The 14,917-nt window shown below is 51.0% G+C and overlaps 1 protein-coding gene across 1 annotated transcript in view; it reads left to right on the top strand.

The window, feature by feature from the left end:
- KPNB1 (karyopherin subunit beta 1) overlaps window positions 1-14,917 on the top strand; it is a 110,303-nt gene that overhangs the window by 31,869 nt on the left and 63,517 nt on the right. Inside the window, exons 9-10 of the mRNA XM_075350075.1 lie at window positions 12,611-12,712; window positions 12,827-13,051. Coding sequence (XP_075206190.1) covers window positions 12,611-12,712; window positions 12,827-13,051 — 327 coding nt within the window. The remainder of the gene's footprint in view (window positions 1-12,610; window positions 12,713-12,826; window positions 13,052-14,917) is intronic.

Genomic DNA, 14,917 nt, shown 5'->3' with positions numbered 1-14,917 from the left:
ACCAAACATTATCAGGTGCATACCTATGCTTCGGCGGACGCCAGCCTAGGTAGAAGAGTCCTGCAGGCGGCAGTTGCCTCCCCGTAGGGGAGGGCTGTCTTCGCAGCTCTAACATAAGGTATTTCTTTACCCACCCAGGGACAGCTTTTGGACGTCCCAATCGTCTGGGTCTCCCAATGGAGCGACGAAGAAGAAGGGAATTTTGTTACTTACCGTAAATTCCTTTTCTTCTAGCTCCTATTGGGAGACCCAGCACCCGCCCTGTTGTCCTTCGGGATTTTTGGGTTTTTTCGGGTACACATGTTGAACGGTTTTTCAGTTCTCCGATGTTACTCGGAGTGAATTTGTTTAACCAAGTTATTGGCTTTCCTCCTTCTTGCTTTTGCACTAAAACTGGTGAGCCAGTGATCCCACTGGGGGTGTATAGCCAGAAGGGGAGGGGCCTTACACTTTTTAGTGTAATGCTTTGTGTGGCCTCCGGAGGCAGTAGCTATACACCCAATCGTCTGGGTCTCCCAATAGGAGCTAGAAGAAAAGGAATTTACGGTAAGTAACAAAATTCCCTTCTTTCTGGCCATCTGTTCATGACCTCAAGCTGAAGAGAACTTGGGTTATGCAGCAGGACAATGATCCAAAACACACCAGCAAGTCCACCTCTGAATGGCTTAAACAAAATTAAGACTTTGGAGTGGCCTAGTCATAGCCCTGACCTTAATCCGATTTGAGATGCTGAGGCATGACCTTAAAAAGGCGTTGACATAACAATTCTGCAAAGTGGAGGAGACCAAAATTCCTCAAGAGCGTTGTAAGACTTACTGCCAGTTATCGCAAACTCTTTATTGTAGTTGTTGCTGCGAAGGGTGGCCCAACCTATTAGGTTTAGGGGGTAATTTTGTGTTTCTTATCTTGGCCTAATATGAAATGTTTCAGATCACCAAACATGCAAAAGATAAGAAATCAGGAAGGGGGCAAACGCTTCTTCACACCATTGTGTATATGTGTGATATAAACTCCTACTTAACCCCTTCAGCCCCCGGGCACTTTCTGTTTTCGTTTTTTGCTCCCCTTCTTCCGAGAGCCGTAACTTTTTTTTATTTCTTCATCGTTTCTTATGGGAGACCCAGACCATGGGTGTATAGCTTCTGCCTCCGGAGGACACACAAAGTACTACACTAAAAAGTGTAGCTCCTCCCTCCGAGCATATACACCCCCTGGATAACCAAATCTAGCCAGTTCAATGCTTTGTGTTCAGGAGGCACACATCCACACATGCATTCTCATATGATTTTTGATTTTAAAGAGTTGGAAGAAAAGCGGGTCCAAGCTTGACTCCCGGCATGTCCCTTCTCACCCCACTGTGTCGGCGGTGTTAAGGTTGATTTCAAGGCTGGAGCCTTTCATGCCGCGCTCCTTCACCATCCCTCGGGCTCTGGCTTGAAGTGGGAGCCAGCACGGTTCTCACTGCTTTGCAGGAGACCGGTCTCCATTCGCACCCCTTTCAGGACCCCTGCCGTATGGAGCACTCATCCCTCAGGGACTTGGCCCTGCGTCTCATAAGCTAAGTATTTGAGACGTTATTGAGGGGTCCCTTGTACATTTATTGTGGGGAGAGTGTGTTATTTAACTTTGCTGTGATTTCCGGCCGGTTCTCTGGTTTTCACCTGAGAACCGCGCCGAGGGTGCTTGCTCGCCGGCCGCATTGTAAAATTTAGGCCCCGGCTTCGGCTGCGGCCTACTTTCATTTTCACTGCCCCTGCATGTCAGTCATGCAGAGGGACAGTGCGGCGCCGCCCACCGGCCGTTCAGCCCAGGGGAGGATACTCCTCTCTGAGATGTTTCCCTCCCCTGGATATCTCCTTGGCCCTCCGGTTCACGCTCTTAGACTAGGCCCCGCCCCCCCCTTTTTCCTCCGGCGCCATTTTATCAGCGTTCTCACACTGATGGGCGCTGGCTGCTGCATCTCTGCAACCTGTCTGGGGGTCCGAGCTGTGGAATCCGGAGGGCACACAAAACGGTCTGGTAAGCCACAACTTCTGGTTGTGGACTTTATTATACACTCTCTGGGGATCATTCTGAAGGAGTGTGTTCTTTACTGCAGAGCCTCCACCTCAGCAGCATGTCTCACACTAGGAGCAAGGCTGTACTCAATACGCACTGCATGTAAGCTCGTACTGCCTGAACCGAGCACATATCCGCATTGTGATGCCTGCTCTAACATGGTGGTGCCTCAGCCTGGAGTCTCCCCAGTGGTCCCTCCGGCTGCTCCGGCCCCGGTGGCTGAACCCCCGGTTTGGGTAGAATCGTTTTCTAAGGCTATCTCCAAGTCCTTTGCCGACTCCATGGGAGAGTTGTCCCGGACTCTGCTGAGCATGCATCAGCCCCCTTCTCAGGGTGCCTCTGCTGCTTCGGTTCGCTCTGCAGAGCTCACAGAGGATTCTTCATCTGCTCCCAGACCCCGTCCTCCTAAAAGGAGACGCAGGGTCCCCTCTCCTTCCTCGTCCCGCGGCTCCGATTCACGAGCCGACTCCCAGGACGAGGAGGATGTCTTTACTGGGGGCTCGGACGCTACCTCCATGTGCCCCATTGATCTGACCGAGGGTGATGCGGATGTTAGTGATTTGATTGCGTACATTAATTCTGTACTGGACCTCAATCCGCCAGTATCAGAGGAGCAACCCTCTCTGGCAGAAAAGCACCTGTTTACCTTGCCTAAGAGAACAAGGAGTGTGTTCTTTAACCACTCCAGTTTTCAAGCCACTGTGTCCAAGCCCAGAGCCTGTCCTGACAAACGCTTCCCAAAGCGTGGTTCTGATGACAGTTTTCCTTTTCCACCAGAGGTGGTCAAGGAGTGGGCTCACTCACCAAAAGTAGACCCTCCGGTGTCTAGACTCTCAGCCCGGACAGTTGTATCTATAGCTGATGGCACCTCCCTTAAGGATCCCACTGACCGCCAGGTTGACCTCCTGGCCAAGTCTGTCTATGAGGCGGCAGGGGCCTCGTTCTCCCCATCCTTTGCAGCGGTGTGGGCTCTCAAAGCCTTCTCTGCTTCCCTAGAGGAGATGCATTCCCTCACTTGGGACTCTATGCCTGAATTGGTTGCCCTAACTTCCCAGGCTTCAGCCTTTTCAGCCTACGCCATGTCTGCCATGCTGGAGGCTTCTCACCGCACTGCGGTGGCCTCCGCTAATTCCCTCGCTATCCGCAGGATTTTGTGGCTGTGAGAGTGGAAGGCAGATGCTTCTTCAAAGAAGTACCTTGCTGGGCTCCCATTTGCCGGGTCCAGGCTTGTTCAGTGAACAACTGGATGAAATTATTAAGGAGGCTACTGGTGGGAAGAGTACTTCCTTGCCACAGACTAAACCCAGGAAACCTGTCCAGGGCAGGAACCAGTCGAGGCTTCGTTCCTTTCGTTCCTCTAACTGGGCGGCCTCTAAGCCCTCGGCCTCGTCCACTAACTCAACCAAGGAACAGAAGCCAACCTGGCGCAAGAAGCCGCGTCCACAAAGGTCCGCAGGAGCTGCTGCCACCAAGGCAGCCTCCTCTTGACTATCTGGCCGAGCCAGCAACGTCCTTGGTCGGTGGCAGGCTCTCCCACTTTGGCGACGTGTGGTTTCAACACGTCTCCGATCAGTGGGTGCGGGATATCATCTCCCACGGCTACAGGATAGAATTCTCTTCCAGCCTGCCAAACAGATTATTTTTCTGTCAACTCCCCCCTGCTGCAAGGCCGCCGCCTTCTCTCAGGCCGTGGCATCCTTACAGGCCAACGGAGTAATTGTACCGGTTCCCGCCAGGGAACGGTTCAGAGGTTTTTACTCAAATCTCTTCCTAGTCCCCAAAAAGGACGGTTCCTTCTGGCCCATCCTGGATCTCAAGCTTCTCAACAAGCATGTTCAGGTGCGGCATTTTCGCATGGAGTCTCTGCGATCGGTCATTGCCTCAATGACCCAAGGAGATTTCCTGGCATCCATCGACATCAGAGATGCCTATCTGCATGTGCCAATTGCAGTTTCACACCAGCGTTGGCTACGTTTTGCAATCGGAGAGGAACATTTCCAATTCGTGGCTCTCCCCCTCGGGTTAGCCACGGCCCCTCGAGTATTTACCAAGGTCATGGCAGCAGTGGTTGCGGTTCTGCACCTCCAGGGGTTGGCAGTGATTCCTTACCTGGACGATCGTCTTGTCAAGGCTTCATCCAGTGCAGACTGTCAGCGGAGTGTCTCGCTCACTCTCGCCACTCTTGTTCAATTCGGGTGGCTTGTCAATTTGCCCAAGTCCACTCTGACCCCGACCCAAAAACTTACGTACCTAGGGATGCAATTCGAGACTCTGCCGGCACTTGTGAAGCTGCCCTTAATCAAACAGCAGTCCCTCCATCTGGCGGTGCGCTCTCTGTTGAGGCCCCGCCGTCATTCCATCAGGCACCTCATGCAGGTGCTGGGTCAGATGGTGGCGTCAATGGAAGCGGTTCCCTTTGCCCAGTTCCATCTGCGCCCTCTGTAGCTGGACATTCTCCGCTGTTGGGACAAGCGGACTTCTTCCTTGCACAATTTGGTGGCTCTGTCGCCACAGACCAAGAGCTCTCTTCAGTGGTGGCTTCGGCCCCTCTCTCTGTCTCAGGGACGCTCCTTCCTGATCCCGTTCTGGGTGATTCTCACCACGGATGCCAGTCTACCCGGCTGGGGAGCAGTATTTCTCCACCACCGAGCACAGGGCACTTGGACTCCGTCCGAATCAGCCCTCTCGATCAATGTGCTGGAGATCAGAGCTGTGCTTCTAGCTCTCGTAGCCTTTCACCACCTGTTGGCGGGCAAGCACATTCGAGTCCAGTCAGACAACGCGACAGCAGTTGCCTACATCAATCACCAGGGTGGGACTCGCAGCCGCCTGGCAATGTTGGAGGTTCAACGCATCCTTCAGTGGACGGAGGACTCCAAGTCCACCATATCCGCAGTCCACATCCCAGGCGTAGACAACTGGGAGGCAGATTATCTCAGCCGTCAAACCGTGGACAGCGGCGAGTGGGCTCTGCATCCGGCAGTGTTCCGGTCGATTTGCCGCAAGTGGGGCACTCCGGAAGTGGATCTAATGGCATCCCGGCACAACAACAAGGTCCCGGTTTACGTGGCTCGCTCCCACGATCCTCAGGCCTTTGCAGCGGACACGCTGGTTTAGGATTGGTCCCAGTTTCGTCTGGCTTACGTGTTTCCCCCTCTAGCTCTCTTGCCCAGAGTCCTGCGCAAGATCAGAATGGAGGGCCGTCGGGTCATACTCATTGCTCCAGACTGGCCCAGGCGAGCTTGGTACCCAGACCTGCTCCGTCTGTCCGTAGAGGTGCCGTGGCATCTCCCGGACCGCCCAGACCTTCTCTCACAAGGTCCGTTTTTCTGCCAGAATTCTGCGGCTCTCTGATGGAGTGGCTCTTGAGTCCTGGATCCTGACGGCTTCCGGCATTCCTCCCGAAGTCATCTCCACTATGACTCAGGCTCGGAAGTCTTCCTCGGCCAAGATTTACCACAGGACTTGGAGAATTTTCCTGTCCTGGTGTCGTTCTTCCGGGCATGCCCCTTGGCCTTTTTCCTTGCCGACCATCCTGTCCTTTCTACAGTCCGGTCTGCAGCTAGGTCTATCCCTCAATTCCCTTAAGGGACAGGTCTCGGCTCAGTCAGTGTTGTTCCAGCGGCGTATCGCTCGGCTGGCTCAGGTGCGCACCTTCATGCAGGGCGCATCTCACATCATTCCACCTTACCGGCGGCCTTTGGATCCCTGGGACCTTAATCTGGTCCTCACGGCCTTACAGAAACCCCCCTTTGAGCCTCTTAGGGAGGTTTCTTTGTTTCGACTTTCACAGAAGGTCGTTTTTCTGGTGGCCATAACTTCTCTCAGGAGAGTCTCTGATTTGGTTGCGCTCTCTTCGGAGTCACCTTTTTTGGTTTTTCACCAAGACAAGGTGGTTCTTCGTCCGACTCCGGACTTTCTCCCTAAGGTGGTGTCTCCTTTCCACCTTAACCAGGACATTTCATTGCCTTCCTTTTGTCCGGCTCCTGTGCATCGCTTTGAGAAAGCGTTGCATACTTTAGATCTGGTGCGGGCGCTCCGGATCTATGTGTCACGCACCGCTGTTCTTAGGCGGTGCACCTTTCTTTTTGTGCTGACCACAGGTCAGCGCAAGGGTCTCTCGGCTTCTAAACCGACCCTAGCTCGTTGGATTAGGTCAGCCATATCCGATGCCTACCAGTGCACTCAGGTGCCTCCCCCGCCGGGGATCAAGGCGCATTCGACCAGAGCTGTCGGTGCCTCTTGGGCTTTCAGGCACCAGGCTACGGCTCAGCAGGTCTGTCAGGCTGCCACTTGGTCTAGTCTACACACCTTTTCGAAGCATTATCAAGTGCATGCTCATGCTTCGGCAGATGCGAGCTTGGGCAGACGCATCCTTCAGGCGGCTGTCGCCCATTTGTGAAGTTAGGTTTTGCCTACTTCTCAGTTTTCTGTTTATTCCCACCCATGGACTGCTTTGAGACGTCCCATGGTCTGGGTCTCCCATAAGGAACGATGAAGAAAGAGAATTTTGTTTACTTACCGTAAATTCTTTTTCTTATAGTTCCGACATGGGAGACCCAGCACCTTCCCTGTTGCCTGTTTTCTTGTTCCGTGTGTTTTCACCGGCTGTTGTTGTAGACAGAGGTTCCGGTTGTTCCGGGTTTTGCTCTCTCTACTTGTGGGTGGATGTCCTCCTTCAGCTTTTGCACTAAACTGGCTAGATTTGGTTATCCAGGGGGTGTATATGCTCGGAGGGAGGAGCTACACTTTTAGTGTAGTACTTTGTGTGTCCTCCGGAGGCAGAAGCTATACACCCATGGTCTGGGTCTCCCATGTCTCTTTTTTTCTGTCAATCTTGCCATATAAGGGCTTGTTTTTTGCGGGACGAGTTGTACTTTTAAATGAAACCATACGTTTTACCACATAGTGTACTGGAAAACGGCAAAAAAATTCCGAGTGTGGAAAAATTGCAAAAAAAGTGTGATCGTACAATAGTTTTTGGGATATTTTATTCACGGTCTTCACTATATGGTAAAACTGATGTATCTATGTGATGGTGCGAGTTTGTAGACACCAAACATATATAGGTTTACTTGTATCTAAGGGGTTAAAAAAAATTCACAAGCTTGTCCAAAAAAAGTGGCGGACGTTTTGCACCATTTTCCAAAACCCGTAGCGTTCTCATTTTTCGGGATCTGAGACTCAGTGACTGCTTATTTTTTGCATCTCGACCTGATGTTTTTAACGGTACCATTTTTGCGCAGATGCTACGTTTTGATCGCCTGTTATTGCATTTTGCGCAAAATTTGCGTCGACCAAAAAACGTAATTTTTTTGTTTGATTAATAAATGGCGTAGCGGCAAAAAAATCCTGATTGATTTTATATTTTGAGCGGGCATTTCTGAACGCGGCGATACCAAATGTGTGTATTTTTAATTTTTTTTTTTTAACCCTTTAATTTTCAATGAGGTGAAAGGGGGGTGATTTGAACTTTTTAGGTTTTTTTACTTGTCCCCCTAGGGGGCTATAGCGATCAGCAATCCGATCGCTCTAATCTGCTGATCACAGCTATAAACAGCAGATTCAGTCACTTTGTTTCACCCTGCTCCGAGCCGGGTGAAAACGAAAGTGAAACTTCGTAGCTGCGGGCGTCATCGCAAGACCCTGTGTTACGATGGCAACCACCGAAAGTCACGTGATCATGTCACGTGACTTCCGGTGGGGGTGGGGTAAGTAACTGTGATGGCGGCGCCCATATAAATATCGCTGCCAGATTTTGGCAGCGAAATGTAAGGGGTTAATGGCCGCGGGTGGAAGCGATTCCACCCGCGGCTAGCAGGCACACATGTCAACTGTTGAAAACAGCTGATATGTGCGCGGATCGCCGCCGCTTGCCCACGGCATGGGGCGGGGTTTAACGGCACACAATCCATGACGTACCCAGTACGTCATGGGTCGTTAAGGGGTTAATCATGTCTTTCTTTGTCGCTCCTAATTGGGAGACCCAGACAATTGGGTGTATAGCTACTGCCTCCGGAGGCCACACAAAGTATTACACTTAAAAGTGTAAGGCCCCTCCCCTTCTGGCTATACACCCCCCCCCCCCCCCCCCCGTGAGATCACGGGCTCCTCAGTTTTATGCTTTGTGCGAAGGAGGTCAGACATGCACGCATAGCTCCACTGTTTAGTCAGCAGCAGCTGCTGACTATGTCGGATGGAAGGCCGTATGGGCACTCCAAGCTATTTCAGCTGGCCTTACACAGGTCGACACGGTCACACGTACATCTGCTCCGCAGGTGGCACCATTGACCTCTCAAATGTCTGCATTCGCGTCTTACGCGATTAATGCTGTCCTAGACTCTACGAGCCGTACGGCGGTGGCGTCAGCCAACTCCGTGGTTTTACGCAGAGCCCTGTGGTTGAGAGAATGGAAGGCAGATTCTTCTTCCAAGAAGTGCTTAACCAGTTTGCCTTTTTCTCGTGACCGATTGTTTGGTGAGCGTTTGGATGAAATCATTAAACACTCCAAGGGTAAGGATTCAGCCTTACCGCAACCCAGACAAAACAAACCCCAACAGAGGAGGGGACAGTCTAGTTTTCGGTCCTTTCGAGGCTCAGGCAGGTCCCAATTCTACTCGTCCAAAAGGACTCAAAAGGATCAGAGGAGCTCAGATTCTTGGCGGACTCAATCACGCCCAAAAAAGCCAGCCGGAAGAACCGTTACCAAGACGGCTTCCTCATGACTTTCAGTCTCCTCTCTCCGCATCCTCGGTCGGTGGCAGGCTCTCCCGCTTTGGCGACATTTGGCTGTCACAGGTCAAAGACCGTTGGGTGAGAGACATTCTGTCTCACGGGTACAGGATAGAGTTCAGCTCTCGTCCTCCAACTCGTTTCTTCAGAACTTCTCCACCGCCCGACCGAGCCGATGCTCTGCTGCAAGCGGTGTCCGCTCTAAAGGCGGAAGGAGTGGTGACTTCCGTTCCTCTTCAGGAACAAGGCCACGGTTTTTACTCCAATTTGTTTGTGGTGCCAAAGAAAGACGGGTCGTTCCGTCCCGTCCTGGATCTAAAGCTGCTCAACAAACACGTAAAAACCAGGAGGTTCCGGATGGAATCTCTCCGCTCCGTTATCGCCTCAATGTCTCAAGGAGATTTCCTAGCATCAATAGACATCAAGGATGCTTATCTCCACGTGCCAATTGCACCAGAGCATCAGCGTTTTCTACGCTTCGTTATAGGAAGCGAACACCTGCAGTTCGTAGCTCTACCTTTCGGGCTGGCGACAGCCCCTCGGGTCTTCACCAAGGTCATGGCAGCAGTAGTAGCAGTCCTGCACTCGCAAGGTCACTCTGATCCCGTATTTAGACGATCTACTTATCAAGGCACCCTCTCAAGAGGCATGCCAACACAGCCTGAACGTGGCACTGAAGACTCTCCAGAGTTTCGGGTGGATCATCAACTTTTCAAAGTCAAATCTAACCCCGACCCAATCACTAATATATCTTGGCATGGAGTTTCATACTCTCTCAGCGATAGTGAAACTTCCACTGGACAAACAGTGCTCGCTACAGACAGGGGTGCAATCTCTCCTGCAGGGCCAGTCGCACCCCTTGAGGCGCCTCATGCACTTCCTAGGGAAGATGGTAGCAGCAATGGAAGCAGTTCCTTTTGCGCAGTTTCATCTGCGTCCATTACAATGGGACATTCTCCGCCAATGGGACGGGAAGTCGACGTCCCTCGACAGGGAGGTCTCCCTCTCTCAGGCAGCCAAGGAATCTCTCCGGTGGTGGCTTCTTCCCACCTCATTGTCAAAAGGAAAGTCGTTCCTACCCCCATCCTGGGCGGTGGTCACGACAGATGCGAGTCTATCATGGTGGGGAGCAGTGTTTCTCCACCACAGGGCTCAAGGTACGTGGACTCGGAAAGAGTCCACCCTTCAGATCAATGTTCTGGAAATCAGAGCAGTCTATCTTGCCCTACAAGCCTTCCAACAGTGGCTGGAAGGCAAGCAGATCCGAATTCAGTCGGACAACTCCACAGCGGTGGCATACATCAACCACCAAGGGGGAACACGCAGTCGGCAAGCCTTCCAGGAAGTCCGGCGGATTCTGACGTGGGTGGAAGACACGGCATCCACCATATCCGCAGTCCACATCCCAGGCGTAGAAAACTGGGAAGCAGACTTTCTCAGTCGCCAGGGCATGGACGCAGGGGAATGGTCCCTTCACCCGGACGTGTTTCAGGAGATCTGTCGCCGCTGGGGGATGCCGGACGTCGACCTGATGGCGTCACGGCACAACAACAAAGTCCCGGTTTTCATGGCACGGTCTCACGATCACCGAGCTCTGGCGGCAGACGCCTTAGTTCAAGATTGGTCGCAGTTCCGGCTACCGTATGTGTTCCCACCTCTGGCATTGTTGCCCAGAGTGCTCCGCAAAATCAGGTCCGACTGCCGCCGCGCCATTCTCGTCGCTCCAGACTGGCCAAGGAGGTCGTGGTACCCGGATCTGTGGCACCTCACGGTAGGCCATCCGTGGGCACTACCAGACCGTCCAGACTTGCTGTCTCAAGGGCCGTTTTTCCATCTGAATTCTGCGGCCCTGAACCTGACACTGTGGCCATTGAGTCCTGGATCCTAGCGGCCTCAGGTTTATCTCATGAAGTGGTTGCCACCATGAGACAGGCTAGGAAGCCATCCTCCGCCAAGATCTACCACAGGACGTGGAGGATATTCCTATCTTGGTGCTCTGCTCAGGGAGTTTCTCCCTGGCCTTTTGCATTGCCTACTTTTCTTTCCTTCCTGCAGTCTGGGTTGGAAAAAGGTTTGTCGCTTGGCTCCCTTAAAGGTCAAGTCTCCGCGCTATCCGTATTTTTTCAGAAACGCCTGGCGCGACTTCCTCAGGTACGCACGTTCCTGCAAGGGGTTTGTCATATCGTCCCCCCTTACAAGCGGCCGTTGGAGCCCTGGGACCTGAACAAGGTTCTAATTGCTCTCCAGAAGCCGCCTTTCGAGCCTATGAAGGAGGTTTCCCTTTCTCGTCTTTCACAGAAAGTGGCCTTTCTAGTGGCGGTCACGTCTCTTCGGAGAGTGTCCGAGCTGGCGGCGTTATCATGCAGATCTCCATTCCTGGTGTTTCACCAGGACAAGGTAGTTCTGCGTCCAATTCCAGAATTTCTTCCCAAGGTGGTATCTTCCTTTCATCTCAATCAAGATATCACTTTACCGTCTTTGTGTCCGCATCCAGTTCACCAATTTGAAAAGGGTTTGCATTTATTGGATCTGGTGAGAGCACTCAGGATCTACATTTCCCGCACGGCGTCTCTGCGCCGCTCGGATGCACTCTTTGTCCTTGTCGCTGGTCAGCGTAAAGGGTCGCAAGCTTCCAAATCCACCCTTGCGCGGTGGATCAAGGAACCAATTCTTCACACCTACCGTTCGGCTGGGCTTCCGATTCCATCAGGGCTGAAGGCCCATTCTACCAGAGCCGTGGGTGCGTCCTGGGCATTACGGCACCAGGCTACGGCTCAGCAGGTGTGCCAGGCGGCTACCTGGTCGAGTCTGCACACTTTTACCAAGCATTATCAGGTGCATACCTACGCCTCGGCGGATGCCGGCCTAGGTAGACAAGTCCTTCAGGCGGCGGTGGCTCACCTGTAGGAAAGGGCTGTTTGACGGCCCTATCACGAGGTATTCTTTTACCCACCCAGGGACTGCTTTTGGACGTCCCAATTGTCTGGGTCTCCCAATTAGGAGCGACAAAGAAGGGAATTTTGTTTACTTACCGTAAATTCCTTTTCTTCTAGCTCCAATTGGGAGACCCAGCACCCGCCCTGTTTTCTTAGGAAGTTTGTTTTTTTCGGGTGCACATGTTGTTCATGTTGAACAGTTCAGTTCTCCGAGGCTGTTTCTCGGGTTGAATTTGTATTTAAAACAGTTATTGGCTTTCCTCCTTCTTGCTTTTGCACTAAAACTGAGGAGCCCGTGATCCCACGGGGGGGTGTATAGCCAGAAGGGGAGGGGCCTTACACTTTTTAGTGTAATACTTTGTGTGGCCTCCGGAGGCAGTAGCTATACACCCAATTGTCTGGGTCTCCCAATTGGAGCTAGAAGAAAAGGAATTTACGGTAAGTAAACAAAATTCCCTTCTTCATTGCTGAAACCTTTACAGAAGAACAACAAATATCGGTACTCCAATTTTTTTCCCTCAATTTATAAATGTTTAAGGCCCTGTCACACATAGAGAAATCTGCGGCAGATCTGTGGTTGCAGTGAAATTGTGGACAATCAGTGCCAGGTTTGGCTGTGTATAAATGGAATAATATGTCCATGATTTCACTGCAACCACAGATCTGCCAAGATTTATCTGTGTGTGAGACTGGGCCTTAATTCTTGAATCCATACAGACAAGATGCATTGTGTTACGGCTTCAATAGCCTTTCTCAAACATAGCATAAATTCACCTGCTCTCAGAATAAATCTCACGTTTTGCTGAAACCTTGCAGTTTAAATCTTTGTAATCGCGGTTATATAGTGGCTATACACTCCGGTTACACCATATTCTGTTTTTCAGGCTGCTGAACAGGGGAGACCGCCAGAACACACCAGCAAGTTCTATGCTAAGGGGGCTCTGCAGTACCTTGTTCCTATACTGACACAGACCCTTACGAAACAGGTGAATATTTGTTTTTTTAATTTCTAGCTTCTAAAAATTGTGGCGCATAAAAGCCTGTAATGCTGCAAGGGTTTGTATTTTGTCAGTATCCAACCACCTGATCTCTGCTACTAGGATGAGAATGATGACGACGATGACTGGAACCCCTGTAAGGCTGCCGGGGTATGCCTCATGCTCCTTGCTACCTGCTGTGAAGATGACATTGTCCCCCATGTGCTGCCATTCATTAAAGAACACATTAAGAACCCAGACTGGCGCTACAGGGATGCAGCAGTCATGGCATTTGGAAGTATACTCGAGGGTCCAGAAGCCTGCCAGTTGAAGCCCTTAGTAATCCAGGTTAGTGTTTTGGGTGTTTTTTTTTTTATTTCCCTCTTTACCAGTTACCAGGTTAATGCTTTCTTTTGATACTACTTCTAACATTTACTGTCTAAGGATGATGAGTTCATGCACCACGCAGAACAGACTGTGTTGATTGTGACTCTCTGAAGACATTTAAATAGTTATATCAAGTCTCCTTGTAAAGGTGGTGTACTTGTGATGTCTGTCTGTCACTGCCAGTCGCTGGCAGACTTATGCATTACTTGTAGTAAATCACTAGACTTGCTACTCATATTTGTAAGTCATGCATGTACAAAACATTGTTACTTGGCCATTTATTAATTTATTTTTGGGCACTATTACACTGACTTGAATACCTAATTTGGTGGCTCCTACTTCTGATCTACTGAATTTAATCCATAATTTAAAGGGACTCTTGCAGCACAGAATGACTGTTCAAACCAAGTACAGGCGCTTGTGCATCATGGTGAGGCTAATCACTCAAATGCACCTTCCCTCCTGCTGGCTGATTCCCCACCCTTCCCTATTTTGATTGGCATCTCTGGCGTAATGGAGCCAGAGAATTGATGGATGGGAAGGTGTATTTGTGACTTGCCTTGCCCTGATGCACGAGCATCTGTACTTAATCCTTTTGATTTACTATGCTCCTAAAAGGTAATTAAGACTTAAAGTGGTTGCCCAGTACTTTATATTGATTACCTTAGCATAGTTCATCAATATCAGAGTAGTGAGCGTGCGACACCTGGTACCTCTGCTGATCTACCCCTGCTGATCAGCTGTTCCCAGGGATGGCAGTGGCCAGATGTGCTCATTTTGAGGAGCAGTACTGCTGCATTGGCTGTATAGCGAGAGGGGCGCCAGCACATCTGAGAGTGGCATGCATCAAATAAGTGTAAATTCACAGATTTAGGCTACATTCACATGACCGTTCTGTTTTTGCGGTCTGCAAAAAACGGTCTGTTTTTTTTTTTTTTCAAGGATGCATCCGTGTGACATCTGTTCCGTATACGGTCCGTGTGCCTTCCGTTTTTTTTTTGCGGACCGCAAAAAAAACGGAAGCAGCAAGAAAGATAGATGAGTAGATATAGAGATGGATACATATAGAGACAGAGATAGAGGGATGAATGAACAGAGGGATAGATGGATGAGAAAGACATATATAATTTCTTTGTCGCTCCATTGGGAGACCCAGACAATTGGGGTGTATAGCTTCTGCCTCCGGAGGCCACACAAAGTATTACACTTTTAAAAAAAAAAAAGTGTAACCCCTCCCCTCTGCCTATACACCCTCCCGTGGACCACGGGCTCCTCAGTTTTATGCTTTGTGTGGAAGGAGACGGACGTGGGAGCTCAGGGCTCTGACCCTGTCTTCGCCCTTAACCTTGATACCCCTGAGGGGGACGCCTTAGTAAATGATCTCATCTCGTCCATCAACCAGGTGTTGGATCTCTCACCACCACCTCCTCCTGCAGAGGAGTCGGCTTCTCAGCAGGAGAAACACCAATTTCGATTCCCCAAACGTACGCGCAATACGTGTTTTGATCACTCTAACTTCAGGGACGCTGTCCAGAAGCCCAGAGCGGTCCCGGACAAGCGCTTTGCTAAACGGCACACTGACACGCGTTATCCCTTTCCACCTGAAGTCGTTAAGGGCTGGGCACACTCTCCCAAGGTGGATCCTCCAGTCTCTAGATTGGCTGCTAGGTCCGTTGTGTCTGTTGCCGATGGCTCATCCCTGAAGGATGCCACTGACAGACAGACAGAGCTCTTGGTGGAGTCTATTTATGAGGCCACGGGCGCGTCTTTTGCCCCGGCCTTTGCGGCTGTGTGGGCTGTCCAAGCAATCTCGGCATGTCTGACTGA

This window comes from Anomaloglossus baeobatrachus, chromosome 5 (assembly GCF_048569485.1).
Source record: "Anomaloglossus baeobatrachus isolate aAnoBae1 chromosome 5, aAnoBae1.hap1, whole genome shotgun sequence".
NCBI lineage: Eukaryota > Metazoa > Chordata > Amphibia > Anura > Aromobatidae > Anomaloglossus > Anomaloglossus baeobatrachus.
This window is presented reverse-complemented; position numbering and strand designations above follow the sequence as displayed.